This window comes from Amphiprion ocellaris, chromosome 2, assembly GCF_022539595.1.
Source record: "Amphiprion ocellaris isolate individual 3 ecotype Okinawa chromosome 2, ASM2253959v1, whole genome shotgun sequence".
NCBI classification, from domain to species: Eukaryota; Metazoa; Chordata; class Actinopteri; family Pomacentridae; genus Amphiprion; species Amphiprion ocellaris.
In genome coordinates this window covers 35525921-35548168 of record NC_072767.1, presented here as the reverse complement: position 1 = coordinate 35548168, position 22248 = coordinate 35525921, and the positions used below count along the sequence as shown (strand labels likewise).

General features: G+C 42.8%; 1 protein-coding gene across 2 annotated transcripts in view; it reads right to left on the bottom strand.

The window, feature by feature from the left end:
• cracd (capping protein inhibiting regulator of actin dynamics) overlaps positions 1-22248 on the bottom strand; it is a 24396-nt gene extending 2148 nt beyond the window's left edge. Inside the window, exons 1-8 of one of the 2 annotated variants that reach the window (XM_055016640.1) lie at positions 21780-22248; positions 7181-7349; positions 6649-6781; positions 6403-6558; positions 3984-4190; positions 1551-3882; positions 705-895; positions 449-617 (exon numbers count right to left, since the gene is read on the bottom strand). In XM_055016640.1, coding sequence (XP_054872615.1) covers positions 449-617; positions 705-895; positions 1551-3882; positions 3984-4190; positions 6403-6558; positions 6649-6690 — 3097 coding nt within the window. In that variant the 5' untranslated portion in view covers positions 6691-6781; positions 7181-7349; positions 21780-22248. Of the gene's footprint in view, positions 1-448; positions 618-704; positions 896-1550; positions 3883-3983; positions 4191-6402; positions 6559-6648; positions 6782-7180; positions 7350-13387; positions 13408-21779 lie in introns of those variants that run through there. The other variant, XM_055016634.1, reaches the window with a different exon arrangement.

Below are 22248 nucleotides of genomic sequence, written 5' to 3'. Positions count from 1 at the left end.
TTATCAAACAGTCTATTTACAGCATGTGAAGCTCCATTTTTCCACCTCTGGACACTTGGAAAAGTATTGTAAATGTCAATTCCATTTTTTATTTTCTTCTTTTGTGAAATAACCAAAGAAATTCAACTTTTTCATGACTTATGGCCTTCTAACTATGCTATGTTGCACAAAACACATTTCAAGGTTATAGTTCTCTACTTCCAGCCATGGTTGTGTTGTTTCCATAGAGGCGCAGGACTTGATATTGCAATAAAAAAATGTCACAGGAGCAAAAAACCCACCCCAAATTTTCTCAAAAGGTTAAACAATTGTCAAAGTGAAAGAGAGCAAAGAACAGCAGTTCATCCTCAGAATTGTTATTGTTGCCTTTGTTTAAAAAAATGGCTTAAATCATTCATCACTTATCTGAGATTGTGCATCAGCTTTAATATAATGTGCAGATTCTTACCGGTGACAGAGCTCGGTAATGTGTTGGCCTTTTTCAGGTGTTCTCGGCGGTCAAATCGTCCCAGGAGACTGTCGGGTCTCTTGGGCTCCTCTGGTGTCTGAGGTTTAGAAGAAGGACTGGTGCTGCCGCTTCCTTTGCTCTCCGTGGGGCTCACCGGCGTAACCTGCAACTGAGATTTATGATTCTTTCAGCAGAGGGAAACTATGTAACGCAGATTAGGAGAAAGTGGGTAAAGAGGGAGATCTGGGGCACATACGCTGTCTCTCTCTCTGGCTTGTTTTTCTGCCAGTTTGGCCTCTCTTTGGCTGCGACGCTCTTCTCGGTTCTGCTGCTGCTCTCTGAAGCCCTTCTGCTTCTGTAGAGCCAGAGTGATCCATAAGGGCCCGGCCTCCTTATCCTGGACCTTCGCGCTGTCCAGTGAGTGGCGGCTCTGTAGGGATGGTTTTTCTGCAGGGCAAGACATGCACATCGGGGTATTACTTTGGCTAAATATGGTTTAAAATCTTTGATACTACTGCCTGTACAGTATTTGTAAGGTTGTGATATCGCGCTGTGAGAAATGTGATTTTTCATGTCCTAAATGTTGTCAAGACGCAAGCAGGCGCAAGTGCATTTATTTGTTTTCTTACCAAGAGTTACATGAGATTCTTATCGTTTCAATATCTGTTCACTTCTATGGGATGCAAAACTCAGGACGTGGTTAGCTTAGCTTGGCATATGCTGGCACAACTACCTAAAAGGAACAAAGTGCTCTTCTTCTCTAAGCTCTGTTTGAGTTGTGGAGAGTCTCAGATATTTTTTCTCACCTCCAACACGAATGTCTCAATGTTTGCTAGTCAACGGACCCAAGACTCACAGAGTTGAAGGTGTTAATGGTGTTGAATATGTGTGGGGATGGATGTCAGGATTTTATTTTGCCCCCACAGTTTGTTGTTTTTGCCCATTTTTTTCTTTCTTTTGCCAGGCTAAGCTAACTGCTGCTTCCTTTATTTCATATTTGAGTGGTGTCTCTTGTCTCATCTAACAATCAGCAAGCAACCGAATATTTCCGAATTCATTTCAGCTAACTAAGAGCAAGGTCAATAATGAAACTGAGACTGACCTCGTCTGATGAGCTCTGTCTTTCTGTCTGCCTTCTCTCTCCAGGGTATGTTAATGGAGGGGAAGAATGATCTTTTCTCCTTCGGTTCCTCTTCTCCTTGAACTTGACCGTGGCTGCTCCTGCGCAGTTGGGACACCGCTGATGGTTCCTCGCTCCTGCTCGGTTGCTCATGACTGGAAGAATCTGCGCCTCCTGTCCTCTGGTTCATGTCATCACTGGGAGGCCCATGGACCGCTTTAGGTAGCGGCGATGGAGGAGGTGTTGGGACTGCACCAGCAGGTTTTGGTGACGTCGTCGGTCTTCGGTAAACCGGCGGCTTTGAAATCACTTTCTCACTTTCGCTGTGTGCAGTCGAACTGGCAGACTTACCCAGTTTACCCCGAGGGGAGGCAGAGGCTTGTAAGTACTTGCCGACCGCACCTTCTTTCTGAGGCGACGAGGGACTGGATTTGTCAGAAAAGACAGAGGAGGCATCGGAGTCTGGCTCGATGGGGGTGAGAGGTGAAGGGACGCCATCAAAGCTGTCCCCAGCACTGTAGCGTTTCTTCCTTTTCTCTGTGGATTGTTCGCTGTGGAAACGCAGGGAGTAGTTGGTTCTTCTCAGCTTTATGCCAAAAGGAGATGGTTTGTCCTCACCGTCCTGTCCTCGCTCCTCCGCCTCCTCTCTGCTTTCAGATGCCTCCGTCTCACTGTGAACTCTGCTCTTCAGCTCTGCCCCCTCAGGTTTGGCTCCAGGGCTGGGAACCAGGAAAGAGGGGAGATCTTTGGCAAACATACACTCCTCTGACCCTCTTTCTACAATGCGGACAGTTTTACCTGTCCTGGTCTGAGGTTTACTGCTTGGAGATGGGGAGGCTGCGGTGGGGCTTTTAGATGGAGTAGCTTCCTCTGCCGCCTCCTTTTCATCTGGACCAAACACCTCAGAGTTTCTATTTGAATCTCCAAACTTCTTCTTTGCAGGGGTGATGGAGAACTTGGCGCTGGCGGACATGGTCTTCCTGAGGTTTGTGTGAGCAAACGCAGGCTGTTCCTCAGTGCTGGGCTGAGGCTGGTTCCTACTCGGGTCTGGGTACTCTTCATACTTCCCATCCTCTACACCCTTGAAAATCTTTGATCTGATACTCGCCCATTCGGCCAGGACGGCTGCACTGGACTGGTCAGTGGAGAGCGCCGACTCGTTGAGTGATTTGGTTTTTCCAGACTTGCGGTCGGGAGAGGTCTTGGTCTTCGTCGGCGGTGTTCCCTGGGCCTTTCTATCCTCTCCCAAACCCAGCAGGGATTTGCATGCAGTGTCTTTGATCTGGTCTAGATTGACAGCTGTCCCGCAGAGCTGGGCGCCTGTCACTAAGATGGCTGTGTGGGGGACATATGGAGACGTTGGCAGGTTTGGGGAGTCTGGTGCTTCAGAGGAGGAGGTCTTATTAGCTCCTTCTCTTTGATCAGTGACAGCAGCACTCTGGTGGCTGGACGCCGGCGTAACAGGTGTCAGGTTGACCTTCTGGAAGAGAATCTGTTTCTCTCCAGAGGAAACTTTGAAAGAGAAAGGCCTCTGTCTCTCCTCCATCTCCTTCCAGCGAAGCTCCTCAGCTCTCCTCTTCCTCTCCTGTGGGTCAGAGCTTCCATCAGCCTCCTCTAATGACATCCTCCTCTGCTCCTCCTCTTCTTCTTTTCGTATTCTCTCCTCTGCGTCCAGTTTTTTCTTTTCCTCCAGCTCCCGCAACTTCAGTTTCTCTGCTTCCTCCTTCTTCTTTCTTTCCTCTTCCTCCTCTTTTAGCTTCCTCTTCCTCTCGGCCTCCAGCTCCTGCTGCCTCCTGGCCTCCTCCTCCTTCTTCCTCCGTTCCTCCTCCTCTCGTCTCTTCCTCTCCTCTTCCTCTTTCCTCCTCTGCTCTTCCAGTCGTCTCCTCTCCTCCTCTTCCTCTCGCTGCCGACGCTCCTCCTCTTCTCGCATCCTTCTTTCCTCCTCCATCCTCCTGATTCGTTCTTCCTCCTCTCGCTGCCTCCTCTCTTCTTCCTCTCTGATCTTCCTCTCCTCCTCCTCCCTCTTCATCCTCTCTTCCTCTTCCTGCTGTAGCTTGCGACATCTCTCCTCCTCCAGTTCACGAAGCCTCAGTTCCTCTGCCCTCCTCCTCCTCTCCTCTTCCTCCTGTCTGATCCTCTGCTCCTCCAGGTCTCTTCTCCTCCTCGCCTCCTGTCTTTCCTCCTCATGGAGTCTCTGTTTCTTGAAGCTTTCCAGGGACTCTTCAACAGAAGCTCTGCGATGGTCGACTGTGGAGATGCCTGCTGCCTCCAGGTCCTCCTGCACCACACCAGGAATGGAAACCTCTTGTAGATCCTGGGAATGCAGAAGTACAATTAGTTTCTATATTCTTCACAACAAAAAAGCAGGGAAATGTCTCAAAATCAATCAACAACATGCTACAAACACTTTCTCACCTGTGTGAACCGTCGGTGCTTGCGGGAAATCCTCTGGTTCTTGGGTTTGACGGAGAGTTTATGCTTGGCGGCGGTGTTGTCTAAGCGAGGAACAGACTGAGGGACTGCATCCAGGTTGATGGACTCGATGGTACCGGTGGGTGGAAGAACTCGTTTGGACTTCGGGGACTTCACCGGGGGGCTGTGTGGTCCAGACGACTGAGCTCCCTGTTTTTAAAAATAGAGCATTTACTTAATTCTAATGAACAACTGATCTCAGCCTCAGTCTCAAAAAGTCCTGCAGCAATAAAACATTTCATGTTTTTGGACTCAGAAAGTGAAAAACCTGCCAACAGTACCCGTAGTAGAACTCAGGAGCCGTTCTACTGGAGGTTTGAGCATGTCATAAAGATACTAATACTACTACCACCACTAGTACTACGACTAATAATGAATAAGCTTCATTTATAGCACTTTCTGTGACAATGACAACACAAATTCAACAACAATCAATCGACAAAATGATTAAAAACAATACAAAAACATGAATGAAATTGCACTTAAGTCATAGCAAATCAGAAATTCACACAGAAATGAAAGGTTTTCTAAAAAAGAATGCTCTAAGAAGACATTTAGAACTGATCGATTTAGTAAATCTAATCTTAGCAGGTGAGTCATTCCAGACTTTGGGGGCCAAGACTGCAAAAGCACAACGGTATGATAGTTCTTAGTCATTAATCAGTCTCTAGGAGCATTCAGAAGAACCCTTCTGCTGACCTACGATGACGCCCAGGCCCATACAGAGTCAGTAGATCCTTCATATAAGTAGAGGCTTGACTACATAAGCTCTTAAAAATCAGTAGTAAAATATTAAATCAATGCAAAAATGCACAGGGAGCTGTGCTGAGATATGTGATCTCGTTTTTTTGAAGAAGTGCTAATCCTAGCAGCAGGATTTTGAGCTGATTGAAGGTGATGAACAGAGGTCTGGGTAATATCTATGTAGACCACATTACAAAGAACTAGAGAGGAGAAAATAAAAAGATTGAAATCTTGTGTAGATCCTCAGAAATAAAGAATCTAATTATGGCTTGTACAACTATGTAGCCTCAAACTGCTAACCTCAATCAGAGATGAGGGGCAGGGTTTGGGTTTTTACACACTGACAGATTTGTTTTCATTTTAAACCTTTTTCTTCACACTCAACTAATACTGACTTAAGTGATGTCAGACATCACTCAGCTCTCTTTGGAGCTACAAAACGCTTCATACAACTTATTCACACATGTAAATAGACTTTGATAAGTAAAATTATGGAGCTGTCTGTTAAAGAGCCCATATTTGCAGTTCACTAGAACATGTTTAGACACAATATTTTCCTCACTGTTGCAGCACATCGTTTCATTGTCTGTCTGAATTTAGCACCAGTGTCTTTAAGAGATCCCTTCTGAAAACCCCGATCTGCTCTGATTGGTCAGTCTGCCACAAAGGGAGGAAATGCTGGTTATGTACAGTAACCTTGGATCTCTGAATATGGAGATGGAGAAGAGGCTCTTGGGACAAAACAACAGCACACTGTGAGAAAGCTGCTCCTTCTTTGTTTGAGAGCAAAACTAGCCACAGAGCAGGCGTTATGCAGATATATTACATGATGATGGAGATAAGTAACGGAAGAAAAGCCTGGACTTCAAAGGAGGAGTTTTAGGAATATAAGGAGCATGATTTCTTGTGGGAGAGAATAACTTCCTTTGACATAGATGTTGTAAGTCTGCAGATACTTTACATAAAAGGAAAAGCACTCAGAGAGTGCAGTACTCCGCCAAGGCTGCTCAGTTGCTTCATTTCCGACAGCTGAAATCTTGAATAAATTTGTGGCAGAAATCACGGCACTATAGAATGTGGCCATTTAATATAGATGTACCCACAAAGAAAATGACCTTGTGCTGAGCACAGGTGTGTGTTATGCATGTGTAGCACATGCTATGTACGGATACCGAATAACGTCACCTAAATATGTAGTGTGCGGTCGGAATTAATGGGACTCAGAAACACCCCCACAATTTAATCAATTGTTCCTTGTGTCATTTCCGACGGATAAGTCCTGAATAAGTCTGCAACAGTCGATCTGTAGTAGGATCACAATCATGTGATCGTAAGCAGGCAGCTGACGTAGTGTTCACTTGTTGTCATGGTTACAGTGACGCCATGCCGCCATCTCACAATGATACAGAAATCTTTAACAAATCCGTGGATCCAGACTATAAGCCGCATTACTCCCAAAATCTAATCAGCTGGTTCTTGTGTCATTTCTGACCTTCCCTGGAAATTTCATCCGAATCCGTTATTCTATTTTTGAGTAATGTTGCTAACAAACAGACCCAAAGCATAATCTGGACTCTTTATAAATGAAACCAAACAGAATCAGCTTATAAGTTGTTACCTTTGGCTCTGTTTTTGGTGGCTCAGCTTCTACCTGGGCCAAAACCTTCAGAGGGCTCCGGGGAACCTCTTCCTCATCCGAGCTGCCCTCATCTCCTTCACTCCTCCTCAGAGATGGAGGCCTCTGGCCAAACTTTATACCTTGTGCTATCTGCCTCTGTATGATCAACAACAAAAAGAAAAGATTACTATTTTTAAAGCAAAGAGAAATGTTCAGCAGCTGAGAGCACATCTCTGTAAGACCCACCTGCAGATTCCTAACTTTATCCGACACGTTTTCCTGCGACATGCTGTGGTTTGGACCGGACTCCTTCACCGGCTCCTCTGGGATGAAGATGCTGTCGTGGGACAGAGCTCGAGATCCAATGGGACTCAACTCCCTGCAGGAGAAAGAAGTGTCCTGAGTGCTGCAGAACATCATTCATGTCTGTCGGTCATTCATTTATCATGAGCCGGCTGCTGCGTCGCTCCGCAAACCATTTTTAACACAATGACATGAGTGACCTCTTTTACACAACATCACATCAAGTGAAGGCTCACATGGAGCTAAAGCTTTTACAGTTGAAGCTGTTTCTGAGTGGAGCCTCACCCTTTTTTATTACAGATTGTATAACTGTAATTTACATTATTTAGCTATAGTAATCTGGCCACCTTCACTGGTTGCATAATGTTTATAAGATATACCTAGATTTGCAGCTGTAATTGCCTTTAATAAGAAAAGGAGCAGTAAAAAGCAGAATTTTATCATCTATAAGGCAAGTAAGTGTCTATATACTGACCTCAGATTCTGATCAGACTCCTCATCGTCAGATACGACTCCATTGCACACTTCCCCAGTAGAAAAACTCTCCTTTAGCTCCGCTCCATCAAAGCCCCCCTTCGCCTCCCTTTTCTTCTTCTTCCCAAACAGTCGTCTGAAGGGCTGGAATTTACCCTGTCGCCTCCTCTCTGCCGGGAAACGAGAAAAGATGATAAACAGGGCCACGTGCAATCAAGACCATCAATCTTTATCTCTCGCCCTCAGGCAAGATAACGAGCAGGATGGTGCGTATGAGCGTGTTAATTCAATGTGTGAGTGTAGATCATGAAACGCAGTTGACAGAGTTAAAAGAAAGTAAATCAAAATAGCAGATGGAATGAGAAGAAAACCTTGGCTCTTTACTCACTTGTATTTGCCGGAAGACGTAATAAATAGAGCAACAACAGCTTTTAAATGGTGAAAAAAACCCGGATTTACTGAGTGAAAACAGGAAAATCCACTACTGGTCCCGAGAGAGCATAAAGCATCCTGACTATCCACGCAGCTCCAAGAGTTAAAATCACATTTGACCTGGTAAACAACAGCTCTCGAAGTGGAAAACACACAGGATGGATTCACTCTCATCTATCAGCCAGAGAGTGAATCAATTCAACTGTGTGAACTTTTGCAATAAAAGAGCAACACGGTGCCAAAACTGATTAACCTGCTGTGTGTCATAAAACAAAGCAGATGTAATAAACCCTGTCAGTGCTACTTCATGTGGATTCTCAAACCAGTAAGTAAGTAAAAAATTCAAGTCTGATTCATGTGAAGAAGTTGTAAAATCTTAAACTTTCCCAAAGACACAAAAAAAAAAGACTCTGGATCCCTATGGATGAGTTTTTAATTTCAGCTAGTAATACAGAATGTTTTCTTTAGAACTGCTTCGCCTTCCTGTCTACTAATGTCTATTTGTGTTTTGCTTTAGTCTGTGTATCTGTAATGTGTCTGTGTACTTGTGGAGGTCCAGTGCAGGAACAAAGTGGGTGAGGTTACCGAGCTACGGAGCCACTCTACACCGCGGTGCAGACAGGCGTTCTCAGGGCTCACTGGGTATCCCTTTCAGAGCTATAAGTAGCATCTGGTGTGGGATTTCACTTCGCATGCTGCTCACTAAACCAGAGGCATCATGGGAAATGATACAGTAAACTAATTTCCCTCACTCCTTGACCCTGGAGTGTGTGTGTGTGTTCTTTTTGTGGGAGAGTAAAGACATGTTTACACAGAATCTCCCAGAAATGTGAGGTCAAAACACAGATGCTGCGACTCATTTTGCAACCACAGTTTCCATCTTGTCCACACTTAAGTATGGAAATTTTTGTTCCTTTCACTTTTGGACTGAAGATGGTTTTGTTTTTGCTCCCTATGATGGAGAAACTCTAAATTTCTTGACAAAAAAAACTAACTTTGGACAGGATCTAATTTTACAGATTTCCTAATCCAACATTGTAAAAAAAATATGTAAACAACATAAAAATTGTAAACAATAAATAAATAAAAATAAAAATGGTTAGAAGGGGGCTGAAAGATATGCAACAACAAAAAAATTGGAAGATAGGAAAATTGAAAAATTGTAAAAAATACTGACATCTGTAAAGCAAATATTTTTAAATTGATTTGAATACAGTAAAATAGTATAATTTAGTATAATCTTAACTTAAAGAGCAAATAACTATTTATAACACACCAGATTTCTGATGTAGATGTTATGTACAGTTTTAGCGCGTTTTTTGTTCTTGTTTTACAGTCGCTGTGTAAATCAATAGTTTTTTTTCTGAGATCTTACTTGATGTTTTCCATAATTTAACAAAACAGGGAAAATCTGTCACATAACAGTTAATTAAAAATATTTACCATCTTCAAACCCATAATATTTATATTTTTTCTTTCAAAAATGGCAAATATCTGTAAAACAATAATAATATTTGTGCTTTAATTTAGATTTAAATACAGTGAAAACAGTCTAATTTTATGGCCAAATGTTTTAAAGAACGAATTAGCATCTATAAAAATACAGACTTTTGATGTGGACGTTATTCAGCTTTGGCCTGTCTTTTTAAAAAATTTATAAATTCATACTTTTTTCCGTGACTTTGCTAGATATTATCTGTAATTAAGAAAAAAGGGGAAATCTGTAAAATAGTAAACTGCAGAAGTGAAAGAGATGCAGACTTTTTAGATCTGCATATTCTAAAGGAGGTAACAGTGTAGAGTTACATCTACGTCATTTAGAAGTCAGGAAGGCATTATTTAATATATGCAACTTTGATACATGCAGATGAGTTTTTAAGGGTGTTAAAAACGGGTGTTTAAAAGAGGGAGTTTAGTATGAAGCTGATACTTCCAGCTGGCTAGCTTAGCTTAACACAGACTAAATAATATATACTCTAAACCTCCTATTTATTCAATCCACATTTTCATATTTTGCGTAAAACAACAGCACTTTTTACATGTTGTTATGGAGAAATGTTGCAGTAACTTCCCAAAAATCCAGCTTATAGATTTTAAATGTGTCATTTATATAACACGCTTAAAACAACAGAAGACGAGATAAAATATTTTCCAACAGAAAACTATATCTACATAACAAATTTAAATATTAATTTTAAGAACCTGCAATAATGTATACAGTAGCAAAAGTCAGGTTGGCTCTTATCTTCCTGATTCCAGTGTTTATGCTGAGCGAGACTAACTGGATTCTGGATGTGGCTTTAGAATGAGGTGAGACTGTATCTCTAAATCTGGGCAAGAAAACAAATAAGCAGATTTAATGAAAAAAAGTGCCAATTGCAAGTAGCTTGTTGTTTCCATCCTGGAGTCCACACCCCAAAGATGTTCAGCTCATGTTAGTATTGGAAATAGAAGTGCAGAAAAAGTCTTATATTTAATGGTCTTTGATTGAAATTTACATTTAATTTCTTCTTTTAAAAACTGACAGTATGCCAGGAATAGGGGGCTGGTTTTCTGGTTAATCTGTCAATCTGTGGATTATCTCAGGACAGCAATCTGTTACATACAACAGAGTGATAACTAGAGGTCACTGATGTTTTTAATCCGTGCTTTGTTTTCTAGTTCTGCTTTTGTTTTGTGTCTATTTGATCAAACTGAGTCCTCTGTAGGACTCCGTCACTCTCAGTCTGAGCGCAGTGACTGATGTTATGGAGCGACACTGATGTTGCGTCTCCCTGCAGCAGCATCAGGGTCCGTCCGGCGCTACAAAGCCCATAATGCACTGCCGAGGGCGCGCTCACACAGTCAAGCGTGAAAGCAGAAAGGACCCTTTTTTCTGCAGAGTAGTCGTCTCAGCTTCAGCTCAGCCTAACGCCAGGGTTAACTCCTGCTTCCCATGTGCTGGCAGCTTGCTGACCCTGGTCATCTGGACCTGGATCCTTGCTGTTTTCTTTTTTATTCTAACCATCTGATTGGGGAATGTTTCACATCTGGTGAAGGCAAATTAACTAGCTGGAAGCTGAGGGAACCAGCAGGAGGCCGACTCAGAGGAACCACTTTTGAATTCCACTTGATCCACAAATCTGAGATGAAATACGGCAGCACAGTAACACTCTGACTATGGGATGGATTTTACATGATATTAAAGGAGGAGTTCTGGGAGATTCATGAATTTCTTCTCTCTGACAGAAGGTTAGATTTATACCACTCTCATGTCTGTCTGAAATATGAATCTACAGTAATCAGTTAGCTTAGTCTGGCATAAAAATCTGAAATTAGGGTAAAATAACAAACTACTAGTAGTTTATAATCTGTAGTTATAATTAGAGACTATTATTAGTATTTAATGCTTGGGAGGTAGAAAACAGTATGCTTTTAGAGCTTTTTCACTTTAGGCAACATCCAAACTAATACAGTTCCAATTTAATCATTTTCATTTTTTAAATTTCTGCTTTTCACACTACTATGGCATATTGGGATCCCTACAACAGAGACTTTTGGGACTTCTGTTGAATCAGTTTTAATTGGAAAACTCCCATGTTGTGTTTTAATCTGGACAAGCAGAAATAGTGACTTTAGGAAACAATGATGCAGGCAGGAATGTTCGCTTTCTGACACGTCATCCCCTTTTCATCGCGTTTGAGAATTACAACATCAGAATTGACTATCAGCGGTTAATTCAACATGGAGAATGAAATTAAATGATTTTGTTGTCTCTGCTGGAAGTTGTTGTGAAGTATCTGGTCTCACTTTTTGCAACTGCTGTTTTTCCTCTGTAGTATTTCCTACAATTAAAAAACAAAAACTCCTGATTTGTGTTTACGCTCACCCCCAGTTCTTGTGCATTTTCACGTGCGTTAGTATGCATGGAGAGCATTTCTGTAAAGAGCCTAAAACACTCATTTGGACGAAGATAGTCTGTATTTGAAAATGGTGTTTTAAAATGAAAATGCATTAGTCTGGATGTAGTCTGAGAGTGAACGAGACAGTAAAGTTTGGGGCCTGAGAGCTAAACAAAGTCACTATAAAGCCACTATAGTTACTATATCTAAATCTGCCTGTAGGTTTGAGTATAAGTGTGATTGTTTGTCCTGTTTTCAGTTACTGTATTGTTTTAAGTTATTCTCTTGTTTTTCACTGTGAAGGACTTTGGCAACCCTTTGGGCTGTTGGAAAGAGCTGTGGAAAGTCTTGTGAAGAAGAGACGTAGTGCAGTTTCTGGTGGTACCACATTGTTTTTTGATACTTAATGAAAATGTGCTTTAAATAACCCCCCAATGAAGATCTAAACAGATCTTTCTGTACACGAAGACACAAAAACAGCTACAAGTTTCCATGCAAGATACTTCAAATACCAGATAGGTGTCTGTAGACTCTCAGTCCTCCTGGTTGTGGAAACCCTTCAGGAGCTTCAGTAGAAAAACAACCAGACTTTTCTTTTTGGTTCTTCACAATGTTTTACTGCTCATCCAAGAGGCTGGAGGCTCAGAACTGATGGAGCCTATTAGATGACATGTGAAATGTCTTGAAGAAACTGAAAACAGATGTCCAGTTTCGTTTTACTGAAGCTTTTAGAATCAAATACTAGATAAGACTGTCAGTTGGTTGTTTCTGTGGACTTTAAACTGTGGATGTTGGGGCATTTATGTGGCAGCACTGCAAAGTTCAGCTGTAAACCTGTAACGGCTACCACTGATCAAACAAAATGAAACTGGTTTATATCAGCCACTGTTGATGTTTCAGGTGCGTATTCATTACACAAAGCATCAACGGTCGTGAGCAACTGGAAGTTAGACGTCATTGCTTTGATATAGGTACAAATTAAACAGGATTTTTTAAAATCTGCACTTTGGGAATCATTTGAAGAAATAAAAAAATCTCAGTTTGAGCATCTAAATGCCTTTTGTATGTAGATGAGAAACCCAAATCTGGAGGACAATGTTGTTTAGCAGAATGTCCTTGTTAGTGAGGACAAGCCTCAACATGTTACTGTGCAGCTGCAACGCCATAAACTGATCCCAGCAAAGGAATAATCGGGCACATAACTGCCTACAAAATGGCAAAATTCTTGTTTTTGCATTTTATTTTCGGGGCGGATTAAACAGACACAATGTAACATATTAAATATGAGCTGTTCTAATCCAGTTTTTGTCAGATTCAGTGATTTGTTCATGCTGGTACAGAGGACCATCTGAGCGAGGGGGGCAATAAATCTAATCTAAATATGCAAATTAGCTAAATATTAACAATCTTCCTCCAGAGTCACAGATTTCACCTTTAATTAGTGAATTTTAAAGCAGCTGGTTGGTAGATGTGTTACCGTTACTAGTTGTTTGCAGTATTTGTGCTAAGCTAAGCTAATCAGTTGCTGGCTATAGTTTTACATTTAACAAACAGACATGAGGGGGAACTTTTTTACACAAATCTGATCTGATTTTTGTGACACGACCTTCGCCTGATGGCCCCACTGATTAGATTATTAATCTGCTTACAAGGTTCAAAGAAAAGCTGGAAGAAAACGATCAAAGAGGTCAGGAACAGCACACACAGCACAGCACAGCACTATCAAAGTCTTCTATCAAGACAAACCCATCACCAGCACACCAGGCAGGGCTTAAAGAGACAGCGAGTCGAGAACATTGAGCTCATTTCATCCTCATGACGTGATCAGTTTAATTAGCCTCATCACACTGTCTCTTTAAGATGTCTGTAAAAAGCACTCATTTTTTCCTATTTACCTGGGCCTCTGGATTCGGTTACCTCTAAAAGCATGTCATGCTGAGTTTCCGTGGCGTCCGTTGCCATGGTCACTGCACACCTTGGCTGTGGTGAGAGAAGAAGGAAGTGAACGTGGGGATGCTGCTGTTTGTTCTACTGCGGGGAGGGGGGTTAAAGGAGCGAGCAAAAGGGGTTTTCTTTCTAATTGAGGGAAAAGAGACACAAGAGCTGCAGTTTGACTTCCACATGTCCTGCTTTTCAGTCTGCTCTCCATTGCCTCCAGCCTGATCATCAGAAAGGTCGGCTTTGTCAGCTCTGGCAGAATGGCTCGTCTGGGGAGCGATAAAGCCTCCGCTGTTTAAAAGCGACATGAGCTCTGCGAGACCACTCCTGTTGGTGTACAAATGTTGTCTTTATAAAGTCAGCTGTACATTTGAAATAAAAAAAATCGCAGCTAAGATGCAAGTAGAAGCAAACAAACAGACCATTTTAGCATCTGAGCTGCACAGCAGGACGAGTCTCATAATTAAAGACCCAAAGCAGGAATTAAAACAACAAACCACTTCTCATAACCTGACAGGAACCAACAAACCACAGATGGCCTCCTGAACCCTCTTCCACCTGTCTGCAGCACGTCGGCCGAGCCAGAGGTTTTCTGATGTGCTGCAGAAAATGTGAATTTTAAAACCACAAGCGTCCCGGGTCGACAGTACAGACACCGGAGAGAGACAGTACTGAGAGAGCCGGACAGAAGCTCGCTGTCTCCAGTGGGATCAGCATGTCGTGGGCTTCCTTCCTGACAGAGCCGGACAGACTCTCTCAGAAATGTCTCGCACCCAAAAAAAAAAAAAAAAGACTCTTTGTCCCGTGTGACTCCAGCCAGCGCAGAACAAGGAGCCAACAAGCATGTTTGGTAGTAGGAGTGCGCGGACACAGACAGAGTGTATGCTGTGAGGAGACTGTGTGTGAACAGAGATATTGTGGATTCTCTGCTAATGCTGAGTCTGTGTGCTGAGAAGCTTTTATTTATGTGTGCATGGGGGTGTGTTTGTGTTGTCCGATTGCTGCAGAGGACAGATAGAGATGGGATGAGAGAAGCACGAGGAGCGGCCATGTGCTCTACACAAGCAGAGAGATGCCTTTGACAGGGATGCAGCTGCATCATAGGATGGCGGCGGCAGAACACGATGCTGCGTCTCAGCGCCTTCGCAGCGGCTCCACATCCTTCGGGCCGGACAAACTGACCCGCAGTAGGCTTACAGTGCTGGATAGAGCGGCTGAGTGCCATAACCTGACAGCACAAGTAGCTTGCTGACAAAGCAGACAGACGAACGTGGTGGAGCCGTGTTAACAGTTTACCTATTTCAGCTGCACAGCTCGACATGGCTGCGCACCACTGCAGTAAAACCTTAGGGAACATCGATCTGCACCTTTTGCACAAAGCTCGTTTTACCCCCAGACGGACGTCGCCGCTGCCTCCGCTGTGGCTTCGGGGAGGGGGAAGAAAACGGTGAAATAAATACAGAACAGACAAAAATAAACAGCAGGTTGGGGTTTCGTTAGGTGTGTTAGCATCAGGTGCATTCGGTGTGAGGAACATGGGCATGGCATGGGGGGTGGAGGTGTTGGTGGATGAGGAAGCGACACAGTCATCTATCAGAATGTATGAGCATCTCAGGCTCCACACAACAAGAACAACAACAACAACTCACTGTCCCGGTTCTCGGTCTTTTGTCTGAAGTTTGAGCAGCCTCTGGTTTCCATGGCAACGTGTTTGCAGCAGCCAGAGGAGACAGACGCGAACGCAGAGTCAACACGCACACAACAAATCCTCATCGCCACAAACAGACTGAAATAGTTCGCTCCTGGTTCTCCTGATGGTCTAACAGCGGCTGCATAAATTTCAGTGTCCGAGTGTTACTGAGCACACGCTGTGGTGAAGAGGTGCTGGGTGATTCCTGCAAATAAATATCAGAGGTGTGTGGTCATTCATCACCGTCCGCTCGGTCTGTTGCGCTGCTGCTGCAAAAACGGCGACTAAAGCAAGTCAAGACAAGCTGGCATCAAATCCTCAAACTAATCCTCTTTTTATATGGCAAGAAAAAGGTATTCTTCCTCCTGAGAAGTTGCAATCATTTTTAAACAAAACTGTTCTGCTGCATCACATCACACTGCAATTCCAAATACACTGCCACTTCCCCAGACATGCTAGAAAGAAAGCCTTAATGCCAGTACCTCCTGCTAATCCTTCCATTTTGGACAAGAACATGAAGAAAAAAGTGGTCCCGATGATGTTCAGCAATGTTAAAAAGTCTTTTTCTGACATTTTGCACTGAGAATAGTGTGTGTTCTATGAAATCTGAAGATGTGACTGTCACTATGGAAGATTTAAAATGTCTGAAAAAACAAATCACAGAAATACTCTATGTCCTCAGGCTGAACAGCACTGTGATGCAGCACTACTCTTTCCTTTGTTTCCAGGTTTGGGCTTTGCTTTTAAGGTGGAACTGAGAATTTATTTTGTTCTTAAAGTCAAATAGTCAAATAAATGTATTTTTAATGTATGCGTGTTATTTTGTGGTGATGCATAGAAAAATAAAAATAAGCACTTCAGGATTTTTCAAGGCTCAGACTGTGATTGTGTGGCAACTATGCACAACAAAAAATATGCATTTACATGTTATTTCTGGCAATGTAAAAAAGAAAAATGTATATTATGCTTGAGTAAACAAAACCCTAACTAACAAAACTTTCAGTACACTAAGACAATGATGTTTAACCACATTTATTTAACATTCCAAGGTCAGAAAGAAGCCAGTTACCAGTTTACTTTTCATGTCAACAGCTGAGTATGACATGAGAAGCTGTCTGGAAATGTGCAAAGACATCCCCATATTTACATAGCATCACATCCGACACAATATTTCAGACTTTAAGAGACTACATCTGTCAGAGCAGCTGTGTGAGGGTTCACCTATAGACCAACCCTCCGTGACGTCACCCACTGGCTTCCTGAGCAGGAGTTTTGAAGCTCAATGCTGTGGTCTCATCCATCGCCATCTTGGCAGTGCCTGACACCTCAAAACACCTGGCTAATCCGAAAATGAGCAAAGATGTGGCGTGTGAGAGGAGCTGAAGCGGACCATGCAAATGTCTTGTGTACGTGGACTGTCCTATCAAGGACCTCAAAGTGGCCACACCCTTAATTCTGCATAACTTTAAGCCTTAATACAATTTAAACAGGTGAGTTATATAAAAACTCAACTCCTGTACAGTTATCTTTGGCATGCATATTAGCTATACAGACCAAAACAGTTTTTAGTATGAGGCTGTAAACATGTCTATATCTGCTTTAATGTTGGACCTTTTAACATGGAAGTCTATGAGAGTGAGTCACGTTTGGAGGCCGCCTCAAGTGGCCATTTGAGAAACTGCAGTTTGCGGCACTTTGTGTTGGCTTTATATCTCAACTGTGGAGACTATCGCTTCAGGTGTGCACAGTAGCGCTTGAAGCTTCACACTAACACAACTTCTCACATTGACAATGCTAACATATCGATGCTAAGCAGGTGTGATATGTACAACATTCATGAGGGTCACGATAGATGAAAGTCAGTGGCATTCACCCTCTGTGGATTTTGACCTTCAATCTGGGCCAAAGTGGAGGAGCGACTTACCAACTGACCAAACAACATCACCTTCCCTGCAGTCGTGCCGCATGGAGTGGCTAAAAACCCGATTAAAGCAGGTGTGATATGTACAACGTTCATGAGGGTCACGATAGATGAAAGTCAGTGGCATTCACCCTCTGTGGATTTTGACCTTCAATCTGGGCCAAAGTGGAGGAGCGACTTACCAACTGACCAAACAACATCACCTTCCCTGCAGTCGTGCCGCATGGAGTGGCTAAAAACCCGATTAAAGGCACTAAACAAATATCAAGACCAAACATATTCAGGCCTGAAGTAAACAGCACTGAAGGTGTTCTTGGTATTTGTCCACTCGAGATACCCAAAGCGTGCATGTGGTGTAGCAATGGGTTTGAGAGTCACATGCAACATGTATCACATGACCGCGTTTATATTTTCCACATTAGCTAACAGTAAGTGTCCAGACAAACAATAACAACAACAACAACAAAAAGACCTTGGTCTCCTACTTGACCATCACACATTGTGATCTGTCATATTCACAGCTGACCAAAATTCAGGTGTACAGTAAAATTCATAGATTTCACTGTATCACTTTGTACAACATCAGCTTCTGATAACAGCTTTTCACACAGAAAGGAACCATCTACACTAAAACATTAGAGGAAAGCTACAGTTAGAGTGAAGCAACAAACAAGACCAAAACCAAAGTTTGTGTAGAAGAATTTCTTCTTACCGTCCTGCAGTAGCTGTGCGTGTGAGTCTGTCTGAGTGTGCTGCCGTTCCACCTGCCTGCTGTCACTGTGGATCTAGGGCATTACCTGGAGTCAGGTGTCAGATGCAGTAAGGACTTGGCTGTGTGTGTTTGTGGTGGTGTGTCTATGTGTGCGTGCGTGCGTGGGCGTACAGGATAGTGACTCCCTGAACATCTCTTGATATTGTCACATTGATGAAAATTTGATCGCCTCTCTAAGGTACCCTGGAATAAAAACTGACGTTGCTGTGGGCTTTTGAGTGTCGGAGGGCAGCACATGTACAGTGTGAGGACAGGAGGTGTGTCGGCGGGGACAGGGGGCAGTGTGAGCGCTGAGCGAAGAGCGATGGGCGTTCTCCTGTGTCTATTAGTGCTGCTGTGCTGAGGAGGCACAAAGTGACACTTTGTTTTCCCCGCCAGATAGCCAGTGCAGGAGAACAGAGTGGCATTCATCATTTTCTGCTAGCTGATGCACACAAAGGCTTTCATTGTGGGTTAACAGCAATCCTGTATGCACATGTGTGATTATAATGATTTGTAAAGCGGCGTACCACAGTTGCTTAATACCATTACTGGTCACACACGTAGCTTATAGTCTCGCCTGTGAAGCTTGCAGACTTCAGAGCTGCATTCAACACACAGATCGACTTCAGCGGCTATTTTTTGAATGCAAGCATCCATTCTGAAGAACATACAGCAGCTTATTTCTTCACCCTGACAGCCTCAAAGCCATACGACTAAATGAGATCCTCATTTCCTATTAATCTGATCTGGAATCATAAAGGCTGTGAGCATCAGCATAGTGTTACTGTGTAATAAGGGCAGCTCCCCCACTCTCCAGTTTTGGCAGGCTCACACTGCAGTCTCACAGAGATATGGTAATGATGGGGCTTTACCAACCTGGATGCTGCCTATATTACAGCAGCATAGCACTTCAAAGACAGACTGCTCTCTGACGGAGTGTGTGCAGCAACAGAAACACCCAGTAAAAGCAGCACAACCATGCACAGATATCCACGTGTGTTCGCTCACACACACACACACTCACACTCACAGAGAGTCTTAATGACTCCACTTAATGTGAAACGAGGCCGGGATCAAACACCCTCAGCTATGCTAAGTGATACTGTAACAGCCACTTCTCTTGACATGTGGGGAACCAGTCATTCAGAATTCTCATGGAAATGAGAGGAAACGTCTGAATATGTGGAGTTTTTTTTCCATAGATGGAAATATGTTAGTGTATGAGTTACGCTGTATAGGCTAATGAATGATAAGGATCACAGAGGAGGGGAAATGTGCATAAAAAGGGCATAATATGAGCTAATTTTACAATCATATGACATGAAATATACAAACCTACATATACACAGCTCTCGGTTACTGTATTTTGTGTTTGGTTTACAGTTTGTTTCAGTTTAAAGAGGATTAGTTGATTCATGGAAGGAATGATCAGCAGAAAACTAATCTGCAAATAATCAGTTTAGGCTCTTGTAAGCAAAAAATACAAACATTTGATCCAATGTAGGGCTGGAACTGGCGATCATTTTCTCAATTAATCAGTTAGTAGTCTGGCCTGTAAATTCGGATGTGAGTGTTTCACAAAAGCAAGAAAAACATCCTCATATGTCTTGTTTTGTCCACAATCTACATATAGTCAGTCTAGTGTCATACGAGGAGAAAAGAAAACAGAAAACGTTCAATTTTAAGAAGCTGGGGTAAAAAAAAAAAAACAAAACCTCAGACTATCAAAACAGATTATAAAATAGTTAACAACTGAAACCCTCATTTAATCTACAGCCAGCTGAATTTTACTGTTACTTTGATGTATACTGGAATTTCTGAGTAGATCAAAATGCCTAAAACATGTCAGCGTAAAAGAATGAACAACATCTGAAACAGAATATACTGTACATATTTTAGGCAGATTCGTGTTACATAAACGTGCATAACCTCAACTGGGGAGCAACTTTCTGAAGAGATGATGATAACTTGCATCACACAGGGATGAATAATTAGGACAATCCTCATAAGAACATCACTGGCTGGCTGTAATTACATTTTTTTTTTTTTTTTTTTTTTGCTTTAGACAAGGAAAGCAATGATAGTATTTCAAGGATCTCCAATACAAGATATGTAAAATAGTGTAAAAATGATTGAAAAGCTTTTGCAAAGCAGGGAGCAAAAAAATACCAGGTATTTATTTGGTCAATTTTTAGAAATATACAGTATCATTATTGCACTATTCATGACTACAATAGAGCAGGACAAACTAGTTTCATCTTAAAATACAGTTTTATGAGCAAAAAATGCAGCCAAGTCATGAAACCGTTCACTAGATCTTTCCTTTTTATATCTGCACGTTTCTTACTGTACTATTTAAAATGCTGTCTGATTTTGTGAATACAACGACATGATTGTTGCTTCATTTTACTGCACTATTCTATTCTTAAATCAAAAAACCGATTAGCTATCCGCAATTACACTCATCTGCACCCATTCTGATAATCAATTTGAGTGATATTTTAATACAAAAAAGTCTAAATTCTCTAACTCCAGCTTTTTAAATATGAATCCTTTCTGGTTTCTTTAATCCTCTTTTACAGCAAACTAACAGATGTGGACAAAATGGGAGAGCTTTAGGAAACTCTGGTGGACATTTTTTTTCCACAGTTTTCACACATTTTATAGACTGAAACTAATCAATTAATTAAGTAAACAATCAATATCAAAACAATGGTGCAGTCCTAATATAGATGCTTATTCAGTGACAGGCTGACACTTCTATGGTAAAACTGAATACGGGTCTTGTATTTTTAAAAATTTTTTTTTTTTTTTTTTTTTTTTTGCAAAAATGGGTGTTTCCACGCAAACACACTGACGGGCCTTTGTCCACCTTACAGTGACTAGAAACCAGAGCCATGGCTGCAGTTTTATCTGAGGTTACAGGGTAATACAGATAAAATGGATGCATGCCTGGTGTTGCTGAGGCTCCACACATCTCTGCAAAGATCCCAATTAGTCACCATTTGGGTGGTGATGACATAACTACTGTTTGTTGTTTACAGAGAGTCTAAACCATCAGGCTGGATGTGAAGCTCATCACTGCGCCTGAATTACCCTCAGCCAGATGCTGGAGTCTTTATTTTAAAGCCTAGTTCTTGCTGAAACCCGGATTGCACATGAGCAGCTGTGATGACTACTATAACCGCCTGTCACTCAGGTGGAGAACCAGCCAACCAAATGAAAACCCACCAGTTTACTCCACATCAGCAGCCCCCTGGCCCTCTGCCATCCATTCTCTCTGTCTGTATCTCAGCCCCGACGATGACAGTAATGCAGCATTGATTTAAAGCCTTTAAATGACGCGTGGAGAGATAAATCCATAATTTCATTTTTTCCTCCTCTCGCAGGCCCTAACCATATGGCCTGTGCGTGTTTTTTTTCTCGAGCTGACTCCAACATCCTTGACATTTCTACAAGCCCGTATCGTTTAGAGAAAGACAGACTGTTACAGTGAAAGGCCACATCAACATATAGACCCGAAGGCACGGATCGATCCGGAACCGTTAATGGCAGATTAGCGCACGCTGGCGCACGGGGATTACAGTCTATTAATTGCAGACTAAAAAAGGCGCACAGAGAACAAAGAATCTGGCCTCTGATTTCCTCACACATTATCACAGATGACATCCGAATGGCGTTGAATTGATTCCTTCGGACTGGAGTAAAAAAAGATAAAACAAAAATTGATCACAATTTGGCCTGTTGACATCGGCGTTTGCGCATTTGGTGCCAGATCAAATTGCAAATCCCAGCCCATTTACAGCACACACACACGCACATGCACACACATACACACATTTGCGATGGATGGAGATGTGAGCAGGTCAGTGGGAAATGAGGAGGTGGGCTACAGTGACAAGGTCATCAGCGTCGTGGAAAATGGAAAACAATGAGCACAAACAATATGGAAGAGAAGAAGAAGAAGGAAGAAAATCCCACCACCTTTGTTCGGTAAAACGCGACGCCTTCTCCTCCTCCGACGGTGCGCTGAGCTGCAGCAGCTCCGGCTGCTCCGACCCTTTTGTGTTACTGATGCTGCGGGTGCCCGACACACGCACCGAGCCCCGCACAGCTGCACGCGTGCGAGATGATGGAGATGGAGAAGGGAGGGCGTGGCTGAGACAGAGAGAGTGGAGAGAGAGTAGAGAGGCGCAGACACTAGAGCTCCGGTCACGATGGCAGCACGTTACCGGAACGTAAACCGGCGCCTGACGGGAGGTAATTAAAGAGACGAGGAGCTGAATGGAGCCGCCTGAGGAAGAGGAGGAGGAAAAGGAGGAGGAGGAAGAGGAGGAGGAGCAGGAAGAGGAGCACAGATGAAGGTGTCAGTCCTGCAGGGACAGTTTGCTGAGATATGCAGCCCGTCAAGCAGCTCTGCTTTATGTCTGATTAACCCTCCTGTTGTCCTCAT